Here is a 14,048-nt window from a genome sequence, read left to right on the forward strand (position 1 = left end):
ATAATTTCATTTTTAATATTTTGTGTATTTAAAATGTGTTGACTTTCTCATATATGAAGATGTTTGTATTCACATTTGTGTCCCGTTGGCGTTGTGTCGCTTTCAGAACATGCTCCAGGGGGTGTTTACATGATTTTGCTGAGCACACGTTTGATCTGGAGCCATCTGCACTCTCCATATTGTTCTGGCTTGTGTACAGGTGTGACACTTGTGCACTGTGCGTCTCTTCAAGTCTCAATCATGTCTGGCCACTGTACACACGGCTAATCATTTTCTTGTTTTTCCAGAGCTTAGACCAGTGCACCGGGGTCTATGCTTTTTTTTGCTTTACAAAAAAATGTTTACGTTTTTATGAATGTTGTGAAAGTATCTTTTAATGTTATGAATTATTTTTGATTGAGATTTTCAAGACTGTAAAATATTTAGGATGCCACTTTATAATAATTACACCTTAATTAGCTTTAATAAAGCATTAACACATACTTACCTTTCTGGGGTGGAAAGTCAAGAGCATAGAAAATGATTTGTAAGTAACTTAGTAACTGCTTAATTAAGGAGTTCATGTTAGGGTAGTTATGAAGTAGTTGCTAGAACCATTCTTAAACTATGAAGATCTTTAATCTTGTTAATTATGAAGCATGAATCTTTGTTCATGCTTTATTAAATCGAATAAAAGTGCAATAATTATACGGTCTCACCGTATAATTATAATAGTTAAGCCCTATTGATATTAGATATTATTAGATATACTTAATCTTGCACAAAGATATGTGCCTTAATAGTACAGTGCACTTAAAAGCCCCATCCTTTTCTTGTAGAATGTATCGGCATGTTCTTGCAAAACAACAGCCCTGTGACGGCCCGTCGGCACCCCCCCTGGTGCCCCCCCGGTGTGTGCAGGGTTCACTGTAGCTGTGAGCCTGTCTCAGAGGGGGGCACAGGGAGGATATGGGAATCTAAATAAAGCTGTGTGTGCTTGCCTAATGAAACACACTGTACTCCCCAGTGTCTCATCAGCAAAATATGGCTTTTATCAGACACCACATGTACTGCATCTAAGTCTTTGTATAGTGTCCAAATTCATGCACCTATCACAGCATGGCTACTTCTCACCTTTAGTTTGAGACTAACATGTTGAAATAGGAAGGTTGGGTGATTTTTGGTGAGCCCTAAAATCATTATTCATTCTGCCAATTACTGGGATACATCTAAACTTAATATTCATACATTTATTTGTGTTAATAATAATCTTCCTAACCTAATACAATGTTAACGCAGATCTTGTGCCAGGAAAAAAAAAAAGAAGATAAATGTTTTGTATTTTAGGGCTGCACAATTATAGAAAAAGAACAGATTTGTGATCATTTTTAAGTACGATTCTGTTTAGATGTCAGAGTCCCAATAGTAAACACCTCCAGAAGCATTAACATTTGAGAGAAGACTGAAATATGAACTGATAACTGATACAATCCCCGAAATTTCCAAAGAAGTCTAAACTACAGGTACAAGATTTTTCTATAAAAATACAGCATATATTGTACATTGCTACGAAGATTATATAATATGAATATATGCTGCCTTTTGATAATTGCTCCAATTCAAATTCTGATTTCAGTGTGCTCAATTGCAATATCTTGTGTAGCCCTAGTGTATTTGTTTAAACACACTTTCATCATAATCACAGAATCTCTGGCTTTGTAAAGCTATCTAAGCTTTGGTAGGAATTACTGTTGAACTCTAAAACTATATTTATATTAGCTTACAAGAGAGTCGACAAGCTAACAGACTGCCCAACAACAAAGAGGCCTTGAAGTGTTTATTTTGCTTCTAAAAGGAACCCTTGAGTGATTTATAACTTCTTGTTTTGGTTTTTGGCTCCTGGCTTGTCTTCACTGAGGATGGTACAGGGGAGGGGGGTGAGGATTTGGACAGAGAAGTGAGAGCAGAATTCAAGGATGGACCCTGCTTACAGAGAGCCACTGATGACCAGAATGGGCCATGGGTGAGCAGGAAACCCCATTGTGCAGCCACCCGAGTCACTTCCTGTTTGTGTGCCAGCTCCACTTCCCTCCTTCCTGTTGTACCCAGGAAATGAGCGTCGCGTTCAGGCTCTGATCGGCTCTGCATGTGGGAGCAGGGCCCGTGTCAGGAGAGCGCCTTGACAAATCGGCCTGTTTACTCCTGTCTTTATTTTTAGCAGTGCTGAGGATCTTCATTTGCCCTAATGTGATTCCCCCACTCATTCATAAGCTTCCATACCTTTGATGCAGTGAAATGTGCATTGTTTATGAGAATGGTACAAGTGATAAGTTATGTTGATTGACTTTATATGCTTGTATAGGTTTATGTGTATCAATCTCTTTTGATGTAGTCCTTCTAGGGCTGTCAAAAATTGATACTAAAACTACTATTGAAAAATAGATAACCACTATTTTTTTTTCTGCACTCTTCTGTTTTAATGTAAATTTTATAATGACTATTTGTGATTATTTATGTTTTGATTTGTGTGATTTTAATGTTTTATTCTGTAAAGCACTTTGAATTACTTTGTGTACGAATTGTGCTATACAAATCAACTTGCCTTGCCTTGCCACTTGAGCAAGCTTCATTCCGGCATAGCTTTCTTGATTTATTTCAGAACGACGATTTTATAAAAGTATTACTATTATTTGGCCTTAAAAATACTTTGAACTCTATTCAAAGTTTATTATTGCAGTTTTGAAATATGTATTGATACTGATTATCAAGCATTTTCCTTAGTATAAATCAAGTTTGAAATTTTAGTATCGTGACAACACTAGGTCTTGTCCTCTGTACAAACCACAGGCCCTGAACACTTAATAAAATATTGCATGTTGAACTAGTTTTTCTGCAGTCTTAGCTCCATGTCGAGCTATAACGTCTATTGTTTTTGTGCCTTTTCCCTCAGCAGTGGAAGAAGGGGAGTCCTCCGAATGCACTGGGCCCTGGGATGAATCGAGCGTCCAGACAGGTTAGTACTCATTCATTCCTCTGTATTTATGCTGCTCCAAGCCAGCGGTCACATCTCCACTACATCTATAAGCTTCTCACACACACGATTTATAATATCAATTCCTCATGGTTTACAGCAGCCTGCTCTTAGGGACGTAAAGATGGCAGCTTAGGAAAGTATTAGGTAGAAGACAAACCACATTAAAGGAGATTTGATGGAGGAAGTCTCGAAGAGAAGATGTGGACTGGTCTCTAGGGCGGGTGTGAATGGAAAGTAACCATGAGGGGCTTCTGCAGAAGGAGCGGTGGGTGGAGGGCTGAGAAGAAGGATTTGTGCGACTGCGTTTGACTGCACTCAGGGACTGAAGCACAGGACCAGCTTCTCTTCGGATTGTCTTTCTGGAATTGTGTTTTCCTTGTGGTTTCTCCAAAGCCCTAGCTCTATTTGTCTTTGGCCATCTCCTAAGGCAGTTACATGGAAAGTCTCATGTATCCTCATTTGAACTATTGGCTTTTTGATGGAACTAGAAGCAGATGCTGACTCTTGAATTCGTGTAGGCCCCTGGAAAGTCATAATGGATTGTCGCACAATTCAACAAAAAATGTACTAAACCTAGATCTAAGCATGTTAGAATCACCACAATACAAGCGAATAACAGCCTTCTGTCTTTTGTCAGTTAATGTGGTGAATATTCCAAAGTAAGGCTTTGTTGAATTTAACTAGTCGATGCATAAATACGTAGCTATCCAGCAGACCAGACTGAAATTTGCCATAGCGATTAACAATTTAAAACTAAATATTATCTTTTGAAAAAGGGAAAAAAGTCTAATAAAAGGTTCCATGTAACAGAAAGCTGAAACCCATGAATATTAAATCATATATTTAAAGTACTGTTCAGCTGATATGTATTGAATAGCTGTAAGATGCATATTGGTGAATGTCATGTTTTAAAGTGTTGACATTACTCCATAGCATCTTCTTCTTTCGTCTTTCTTCCAGTTATTGTTTTTATTGTCTGAAATCCCTCATTTTTCACAGAGTAGCAGTAGAATCCATTTGACCAGTGCGAGTGTTTGTTAGCAGCAGCTACTTTTTGTGCTCTGGTTTGCAGCCAATCAGAGAAGAGTTAAACACTTCCTCTGACGGGCGCCCAGCTGGGAAATCAGATCCTGCTGAATGTGGTAAATATGCGCTTATCTGTGTGCGCGTTCGTCTCTCCTTCAGCTCTTCAGGGAGGGGAGCATAGGAAAGTCTGACCCCTGGGGTGTGCATGACGTAGGCTAAACCCTGCGCTCTTTCTACCCTCCCTCCACATCCTATCTCCAACTTGGTGCTAACTCTCCTCCGGGGGCTTGTGTAGAGCTCATTGCGGGCGTGCGTGTTAAGGGGGGTGCTGACGGAGGTCCTGGGTGGCTCTGCAGAAGTGCTGTGTATGTCAGATCCTGCAGGAAGCCCGCCTCCCTCGGTACATATACACACACGTACATGCACACACCTCCTCTCGCACACGCCCGCCGTAAAAACATACTGTCCCATATTTCCTTACTCAGCCACTCTTTCAATTTGGAATTTTTACAGTCAATTCCCCGTCCCAGCATCCTCCCCATCACTTTTCTCTGCGTGCTCATCTCTTTCACTACTTTCTGCTGGCTTCAGGCTCATGGATTTTGTTTTTTTGCCATCACATTGCATTCCTTGTTTGCTTTTTTTGTTTATTCTAGCCAGTTATTGTACCAAACTGTAATGAGTTTCTTTATTATCTATTAGGCGAAGTCTCTGATAAACAACCACAATATTAGGTAAGGTATATTACACAGACCATTGCCTGATTAGGGAGGAGCAATTTCTGACTGATACAAGACTCAGGTTTAACACATTTTATCACACAATAATTATGTGATAAAGTCAGAAATTATCCCAGACTCTAAGCTCCAAACCACTGCTTTGTTTAGAAATTGTGAGAAAAAGTATATATTTATTTGCATAGCACATCCTCTGTATGGCCAACAGGAATACTTTAGGAGTACTTTCTGATGAAGCTGTTGTCAATGACATCATCCTGACAACTTCACTGTACAGTCCTTGTGTTCACAGCGGTCCTGTTTCTTTTGGCCATTCTCAGGGATTTGACCCAGAGAGCCATGAGTGAGTCATGGTGGAAAAGGTTTGTCAGGTCCCTGTGCTGAAATCAACACTGTAATACTCGAGTATGTGTGTATATGAATGTGTGCATTGGTTCGCTAGAAAGTAGTGTCTACCACTACTATATCAACTCATTTTCTGGCTTTTACAGAGGTTATTCTGCAGTAGGGTTGGGAGGTGTTAGCGTTGTACAATTCAAAATGCAACACCATACCATAATCATTTCAGTATTCAGTTTTTTGATAATATCTGCTGTGTACTCTACTTGGAAGCCCCAACACAAAAATTTGGATAAACCTTTTTTGAACATAAATGGCTTTTATTAAATGTATGAATATTATTGGCACTATTATTGTCTATGCACTGAACCTTAGGGTTCACCAGTATGTGACACATACCGTGAGATACATAACGTGTGACACCTAACGTGGTGTAATCAAGTAACCTGACTTCAGCTTGTATCTGTAGTCAACTGAAGAAATTCTTGGTAGAGAGACTTGAAGAGCTCTAAATGATTCCATATCTCTATGATCTGACCATGAATTTGACCCAAACTACTCTCGCATGATCATAGGCTTCAGGGAGTTGATGCAAAAAAAGACTAATAAGAAAGAAAAGACTAAGAATTCAGAATAAATTAACAATTCACTCCCAGTTACTCAAGTAGCTCATTCCAGATCATGATTTCAATTTGATTTATATACACTTCACAGATCACTGTAATTGGTTGAATCCACCTGTCACTCACTCAGACTACTGGAGGCTGACCAGTGTGTGAGGCAAAGTGTTTGAGCATAGGGCTGTACTGAATGCCCAATGCCAAAAAAGCAGATCATCAAAGGAATTGCACAATGATTTCATTTTTATCAACATCGCCCAGTCCTATAGTCAACAAATAAAAATCTTGGTAGACTAAGACATCATCAACCAATTACTTGACTAAGTGACTAAAAGCTACCAGCCCTATTAACTTAACTAGCTGTACCATGGACATTTACCTTTTAATTTCTTGCTCTTGGATTTACTAATCAATAGCATAGGTAATATCTTGGTTGTTGTGTGTGAAATGTTAGCAATGGCCGGAGCAGAGAAAAACAGGACACCAGTTTCTCTGCCACTTCCCTTATCCTCCCCTCTCTGCTGTACCCTCTGGAGGTCCATAATGTAGATTTAATTTCCCCAAGGCAAGCACAGGAAAACAGCTTCCCAATGTGTGCGTGAACTATTATTGCCTGCTCGTGACAGCACACCCGCCGCCGCACTTTTGGTCTCAATAGCAGCATTTAGGCTGGGCCACATTTAATAAGTGAGCATCTGTCATGTTTTCAAGTGTGCGCTTTGATGGTCGAGACATGTCGGCTTCTTTCCATGACGTGTGGGGCACTTTCATCATCTTCTTTCCAGACAGTGGTACTGGGTGCTGCACTCCCCTGCCGCAGCGTCTCCCATGGGTGCTAATGTATTTGTGTGGGTGTGTGGGTGTGTGTGTATAACCAGTGCTGTGGCTGGGTTGGGCCTCTCCCGGAGGGGCTTGTATTGTGAAAAAACCCACACTAGTCTATGGTGGGGAAAAAGAACATTGGGTGGGAGACAGAGGGGGGAGAAAAAATGTCTTCTTTATATAGCCACCTAACACATTGTCGTCACAAACTGAGTGTAGAGGTGCAGAGAGGAGGGGGGTTCTCTCCTGGGAGCAGAGGCCTGTGTTGTTTTGTCCAGTTGCACCTGTTCACCCTGTTAGTCACTGCACAGCTAAGTGTGCACTCTCGCTCAAATGCGCCCAGGGTTGAGTCTTTGTTTGAATTAGATCTCTAAAAATTACAATGGCTGTAGCATAACATTTTGGAAAAAAATGTGTAGATTATCTGGTCTCACAAATCATCATGCTAAAACAGCAGTATTGTTCTGATTATATGAATATCCCTAAAGGTGCATCATACTTGTATTTGTTATACAGGGAATAAAGAGGAAGGTGGACTATAACAAAAACGCACCTATCGGAATAAACCAACTTAAGTCGCTACAACACACTACAGTGTGATCTGGTCTATAAGTGCATGTTTGGAGTCACTGTCCACTGTCCTCTGGGACGTAAGTAAGACGTATACATTATGGGGTATTCACCATCTCCCACATTTCTGCAAGAATTGAACAAGACTGAAAAGCAAAGAACTTCTAAATCTTTGAACACTTCCAGTTGATATTATTGTTTCTAATCTCCATTATGGTCAATGCAAAAGGGTTAACCCTTTTAAGCTCCCTCAGAAGAGTGATCAGATTGAACCATCAGTGAGTGGTGGCCGTGCAGACAGTAATGGTGCCCGCCAGGTGCCTGTGTATCGGGGTCCAGCGCGGCGCGCCATGTGGAGCAGAATGAAAGCCTTGTGTGCACTCTGTTTGGTTTCTAAACATTCTGCTGGAAGCTGCACACACGCTCAGGCCTGCCTTTTGAAGCCCTTTTGCTCTCACATAGACTCTGTGTTTGTGCGCTTGGCCCGCAGTCATACACTATATACATCTGTGTGAGTGCGTCCCAGACAGGCCGCGCTAGCTGCCAAATCCACCACTTGAATAAGTACCTTACCTTTGCAGAATGGCACTATGTTTTATTCCCCTTTAACTGGGGCTGTGCTTCCTTCACCCTGGGGCAGCTCAGGAACAGTTCCCAGAGTTCATTAGCTCCCCGGTTCTCTTCCCACTGGATATATGGAGACGGAGCGCTCCTGCTGACTGCCTGTTTGATTTTCAGTGTTCCAGTTTGTGTCAGTACCAGCTTATCTTGGCAAGTGCTCAGGGCGATGCCACAGAATCTGCCTGGCTCTGTAGCATAGTGCATCCAGAACACTTAGCTCTGCAGTGTAAGGTCTTTGTTAAGTCCCTGACACTTTACCAGACTCACCATGCTTGACTGTTTAGTTTATTATCAATTAGCCCCTAATTGTGTGCGTGTAATGCCACAAAAACACACAGTGAGTGGATGTGAGATGAAAACAGCAGCACGTGTAGCTTGTGCCTAACGAGCGGTGATTAGTGGGTCTGGGCGAGGCGTGGCTAGGCTTTGTAACATCATTCTGCACTGTGGACTCTGCTAATTCACTTCTCTTTATCTAATTACCCAGGGTGCACACAAACACACATCCTCACGCACACATGCAGCCGCACAGTGCCACACACTCTCTGCTTACAGTATGTATTTCCTGCAGATATGTAAAGTGACCTCATTATTCCTGTGCCATCCAGTTATATATTTATATTTTATCTGTTAATAAACAGCCCATTGTCCTGAGATATGGAGGCTGCTGCACACACTGGAGGATTGCTTATTACCTTTCCTCCGGAGAGCTGGGATGGAAACATCTATTCTTCACATGACGTCCCAGGCTGTATACCAGGCTTTTACTATTGTGCTGAATCTTGTTCTATATATTTATTTGTTATTTGTGCTTTATATTGTTTATTCATTGATGCTGCCCTACATGGCAGAGGTGTAACAGCAGTAAGTACATTCCTTAAATGTGTAACCAACAACTCAAACAAACTCATGAATAATTTTCATTTCAACCTGCCAATTACCAAGTGTAGTGCACACAACTTTTGTAAACAATTGATTAAACTGTGATGAATGAGAAAACCTACAACCACAACAAGTCTAGATTTAGCCTGCACGTGTAGAGCATGTACTTTCTTTCAGCATTGTTGGAGTCCGGTGAAAAAATAGTGTTGGGAAATTCTTTAATTTGAGTTTCTAGAAGCATTGAAGATTTAATTGGTGACATTATCTCAGGTAAAAACTGCATTACTCATGGCTCATTGGCTAATCCATATCTGTGCACATAATGAGTGTGAGCACATGCCGAGATGAGCTGTTAGTCACCTCTGCAGTCATTTTTAATGAAAATGTAGTTAAACACCACATTATATTATACACAATTCTGCTCCAGTATAATGGTTGGTACATGGTTACATTAATACAATATGTCTGATCAGTGATCATTAAAAAAGAGAGGCTATAAATAACCATTCTCCATATTGCCACATTTCCAAGTCCTTTTTTTCTATGGCTGCTGCTGCTGGAGCCAGAACCCAGCTAGTTAATTTGATTTAATTGCATTCACTGTGCATCCCAGGTGTGATTCAGTCCCTCATTACATGGCTAGAATCAGAATCAGCAGGACACAGGGACTCGAAAACCAGTGTACCTCACCACATTTTCTTTTTGCTGTGAAAAAATCTCCATGTTATTGTGCGTGTGTCTGCAGCGTCGAAGTTGTGGCGCATTTGTTATTTTTCATATTTCCTGCGGGTTAATTGCAGGATGTGATTCCGACGTATTGTGCGTCTCTGTGGATGACGCAAGGCCGGTGTTTGTGTTTGATTGTGCGCACGAGTGTGTCCCGTTATTCCTGGCAGAGGGACAGCCTGTGACTCCGAGATAATGGTCCTCGGTAGAGCGCACCAGTCCGACCATAGTTGTATCGAGATGTGTGTTTGTGGATATGGAAGAGGGAGATGATGTTGTATGCAGCGCACATGCTATCTGCTATGGGAGCGCTGTCGTACTATTCAATCAATACCCCACCACACAGTCGGCACTCCTCCGCACCCAGGCTCACATGGGACCTCCCTGCTTTCATTAAGTAGGCCTGCTGCTCCTCTCTGCTGGGGCCGGGCGGGGGTGGGCTGCTCCTCCAGGAACCCGGGGAGACGGCTTTGTGAGAAACACAGAAAAGAGATGCAGTGTAAAAGAATCAAGCGTGTGATCAATAAAAGCTGCCGCCAATTAACAGTCACAAAACTATGGATTTTAAAATGTGTAATATGGGTTGTGTTTCATATAGTTCTAAGTCACACACAAGCCATGTCTTACATTCTACAATTTTTTTATTCAAATTTCATTATTTTTTTCTGTGTCCCTTTCTTGTAATGGTTGAATTTTGACCATTTCTGATAGCAACAGAGCAGCTATAGTTTTTAGTACTATTTAGTACTATTTTCTTGTTTGTTGTGGTATGATTGTTTGACAGGACAGAGATAGGCCTGTCATGATAATTAGTATATCAGCTTGTCGTTCAGTATATGAAAGCTGGAACTATATTATTTTGGGGATCAATATTTATCGTGTGTTAATTTTCTTTGCACTACTGGGAAATTTTTGGTTATTTTTTGGCTAGATGATAAGATTTAAGCTGTCAAGGGTTGAATGAATTACTTTTATGACTCATTACAGTTGTAACCTAACTGCTAAAGTGTTTTATTCTACTATTTATTTATTGCACCTTGTGATTTTTTTTAAGAATATTGTACATTTAGAAAAAAAAATTGTGGTTTAAATCTGCTCTTTGGTTATTGGGTCAGTGGCATGAATTTCTTTCAGTATTACTGTTTATCGTTTATATTTACTTCAGCAAAGTATTGAACTTCAAAATGTGTTATTATGACAGGCTTAGACAGAGCATTTGCTAAAATGAGATGAAGAGCTGAGAGAGGCATTCAGCACATTGTTGTTGGATTTGATTTCATAAATCTCAGACAGACATCTGCTCTGCAACTAATCCCATTTGTCGTAGCGTGGGACATGTTTACTACATATGAATAAAAGACAACTAAAATGGAGATGAACTTGGATTCTTTTGAACACAATTTGAAACACTTTCTTCAATACTAATGCCTACACACGATGGTAGTGGAGGCAGACACACATTCTCAGCTTGTAGTGAGCAGCAGAATAGTACAGAGTAGTCAGCCTTTCCAGGAGGTCTTCTTCCTCTGTGTGAGAGCGGTAATGATCACACAGCTACTGCAGCCCTCTTCTTCATACTGTGCCAGAGACTTTCTCAGACCTCCTATATATTCTTCTTTGATTCATAAGAAGCGCCTGATTATGTTAAAGTACTAGAGGAGAGCTGCTATAGGAAGGTGGACTCCCCAGGTTGAAACAAAACTTTTTTTTAATATATATTTATAATAATGTCATTCGGGAGCAGGAAATAAGGAATCCAGTATTAAAATTATCCCCCAATACAAACTTTAATTATTGGTATAACACAACAAAACAATCTTTTTCTCCAAAATCTGAACTCTGCTCCAAACCATATGCTTTTACTGACAGAGAAGTGGTTTTGGGCTGCACAATTAATCATTATCAAATAGAAATTGCAATTAGCATATCGCAAAGGCTGCAATTTTTGAAGTACCACAATTTACCCACAAACAACCTCATCTTATTTTGCATAAAACTGCTAACCCTGTACTTTAGATCTGCACAAACATTACCTGAAATATAATTGTTTTATAAGTCTGTCAGTTAATATATCAGTCTTTTTGTCAATTCGTCTGGACACTTAAAATGTGAACTTTGAACAGAATTATATTATTAAAACATACAAATCAAACTGCAATACTTAAAGTAGTTGTGGATCTCTCTATTCTCTATCTCTAAGAGACCCAAAATGATGATTGACAATTAGGAAGGTCCGACACTTTATGAAAATTGTTTTCATTGGTCAGCCCTACACTGTAATTATTTTGGGCAGGGCTTTATTAAGATGTTGTCAAGGATGGAAAAAACTGCTTTGATTTGGCTCCTCCTATGTTGCCATGGCAGCCGATTGTGTTGGCATGTGCAAGCTTTGGCAGTGCACACACCTCTGGCATCATGAAGCCCCAGGGAGCTTGGAGGCCGGAGTGTATAGACCGAATGAAAGACCATTTATACAAGTGGATAAAAAAATGAATCCATAAAAGTAAGTCCTTATGACACCCTTATACAGCTGTGTATGACTAAATAATATTAACCTGTGTGTGCACGTACAGGTAAAGTGTGTGTGTGTATGAGTGTGCATGTGGTTGTGAACTGTGCACGAGTTTTGTCAGCCATGGGGCCACTTTCCCTCCCTGGCCAGACGGTGCTCACCACTGGACAGATGGCCAACACCCCGCCTCTCCTCCTCTTCCTCCTGGTGCCTTCATCTATCTCTCCTCTCCTCCTCTTCCTCCTGGTGCCTTCATCTATCTCTCCTCTCCATCCTCTTTCCTCAGCATCCCCAAACTCCCCATCACCTCGGGCCCACACTCCCAGCCTCCCAGCATCCCTCTCTCCCTTTACACCTCTGCCATAATAAATTCAACTTGTGTGGAGGCATTTGCATTTGACTTAAAATGCTCTCACTCTCTCTTAGTTACTTCCTACATCACCTCTAGACTTTTACACAATCTGATTACTTGTGCCTTATATGTTTCAGATTAGCGATTGTTCCATACTTGCATACTGCATCAGAGAAGTCAATGTCAAGTTTAACGTAGGCTCTTTAAAAAAAAATACATAGCAGCAAGATTATTTGCATTCATATCAAAACTATTTGAATGGTAAAAGGCTGCAGTTGTTAATATATTACCGGTAATCACAATGTCCTATGCAAACACTAAAATATAAAACCTGCTAGAGGTGATTAGAAGCAAGTTTGTTACATTGCGTTGAGTGCTTCTCAAATAGTGGCACACGAACCACTATTGGTACGCAAGGCCCACTGCTATTTTATTTGGAGACAATTCTCTCAGTGTTACCAACTAACAGTAATTGTAAATAATCCATAGTTCAACTTATCCCATTTTTTTGCATGTTGGACCTGGTTTAGTCTTATTTTAGATTGTGTTTAGTCCTATTTTAGACCTGATAAAGTTCAGATTTAAATCTGGTGGTACTCAGAAAGCAAACTATCTTAAATTGTTCTTGATGTGAAAAGTTTGAGAGTCTTTGGCATAATAGTTTGCCCAATTACTGAATAAAAGTTAAACTCTCAACAATATCTTAATTTCTTTTTCAACTGATATTAACAAACATTTCTATCTCAAAATGAAATATGTCAGTTTCAGTTGCTTAGAGTTGCCATGGTAAAGTCACATAACGTTCTAAAGCAAGAGCTACAGCCATGCCATAAAATAAAATTATCCCAATTCAAGGTCCGTTCCTCCTTTAGAAGTGTCCTACCTCTTTATTCCAGCGCTGTGCTCTCCTGTCCCCTCCAGCCAGGGCCTTCGGTGTCAGTCCTATTGGATCCTCAGCGTTATAATGTGATAATAAGGTGTGAAAATGGAGACACAATGGAGCAGTGTGGATTGGGCCGCCACAGCCCTCCACTGGTCCCCTCTCACACTGCCTGTCTGTTAACAGGACATGCACATTTGAGCGCGCTGCCAACACCAAATGAGATGTTCCACTCTGTCAGATTCAAAACTTTATTATGAAATTAAAACTGTAACAGATTTTTGGAGATTTCAGCAGTGTTTCATTTCTTGTTTTTGCAGAAGTGCGTGCCTCAGAAAAAGAGCCCAAAGAGGGTGAGAGAGCGGAGGAGGGCGAAGATGACCATGACGAAGATCGCGAGCATGATGATGATTTAGACGATGAGTCCATATTTACGTGTGACAACTGCCAGCAGGATTTCGACTGTTTGGCAGAGCTGACGGAGCACAGAACCAACCACTGCCCTGCTGGTAAGTCTATGTACAGAAGTGCCCTGGTCACAGAGCACAATAGTGCCACAAATGAACCTACCTGCTCCTATGCGCTCCGCTGGGACAGGCCCACGGCACATATACAAATGTTGCTGTTAGTTTAGTTGTAATTAATGAAGGCTCCATTGAACATGTGGCAGATGGTACCTACATATTAATCCAAAATGCAACACACAACAAACACATGTTTAGAGGGTCGAACTTAACAAGATGGAGTGTGTACAGACCATGAGAGACATAAATATATGAGCTGAGCTGGGGACTTCATTAAAAGATAGAGATTTAAAAGTATATAGTAGCAGTCAAACAATTGTATATTTCTATATTTAAATCTTACTGTGTGTTATTTATTGTGCTGTTTTATTTTTTTCAATGCATTTTTTTTTTTTATTTCCACATCATTGCAACAAAATGATAA

General features: G+C 40.5%; 2 protein-coding genes across 4 annotated transcripts in view; both read left to right on the top strand.

Moving 5' to 3' along the window:
- setd6 (SET domain containing 6, protein lysine methyltransferase) overlaps nucleotides 1-8,510 on the top strand; it is a 56,621-nt gene extending 48,111 nt beyond the window's left edge. Inside the window, exon 10 of the mRNA XM_055222434.1 lies at nucleotides 8,497-8,510. The gene's annotated coding sequence lies outside the window, so the exon portion shown is untranslated. The remainder of the gene's footprint in view (nucleotides 1-8,496) is intronic.
- znf423 (zinc finger protein 423) overlaps nucleotides 1-14,048 on the top strand; it is a 116,177-nt gene that overhangs the window by 12,635 nt on the left and 89,494 nt on the right. The window contains exons 2-3 of one of the 3 annotated variants that reach the window (XM_055222431.1): nucleotides 2,930-2,992; nucleotides 13,424-13,609. In XM_055222431.1, the coding sequence (XP_055078406.1) occupies nucleotides 2,930-2,992; nucleotides 13,424-13,609 (249 nt within the window). Of the gene's footprint in view, nucleotides 1-2,929; nucleotides 2,993-13,420; nucleotides 13,610-14,048 lie in introns of all 3 variants that reach the window. The other 2 variants (XM_033967730.2, XM_055222430.1) reach the window with 2 other exon arrangements.

This window comes from Periophthalmus magnuspinnatus, chromosome 6, assembly GCF_009829125.3.
Source record: "Periophthalmus magnuspinnatus isolate fPerMag1 chromosome 6, fPerMag1.2.pri, whole genome shotgun sequence".
Taxonomy (NCBI): domain Eukaryota; kingdom Metazoa; phylum Chordata; class Actinopteri; order Gobiiformes; family Gobiidae; genus Periophthalmus; species Periophthalmus magnuspinnatus.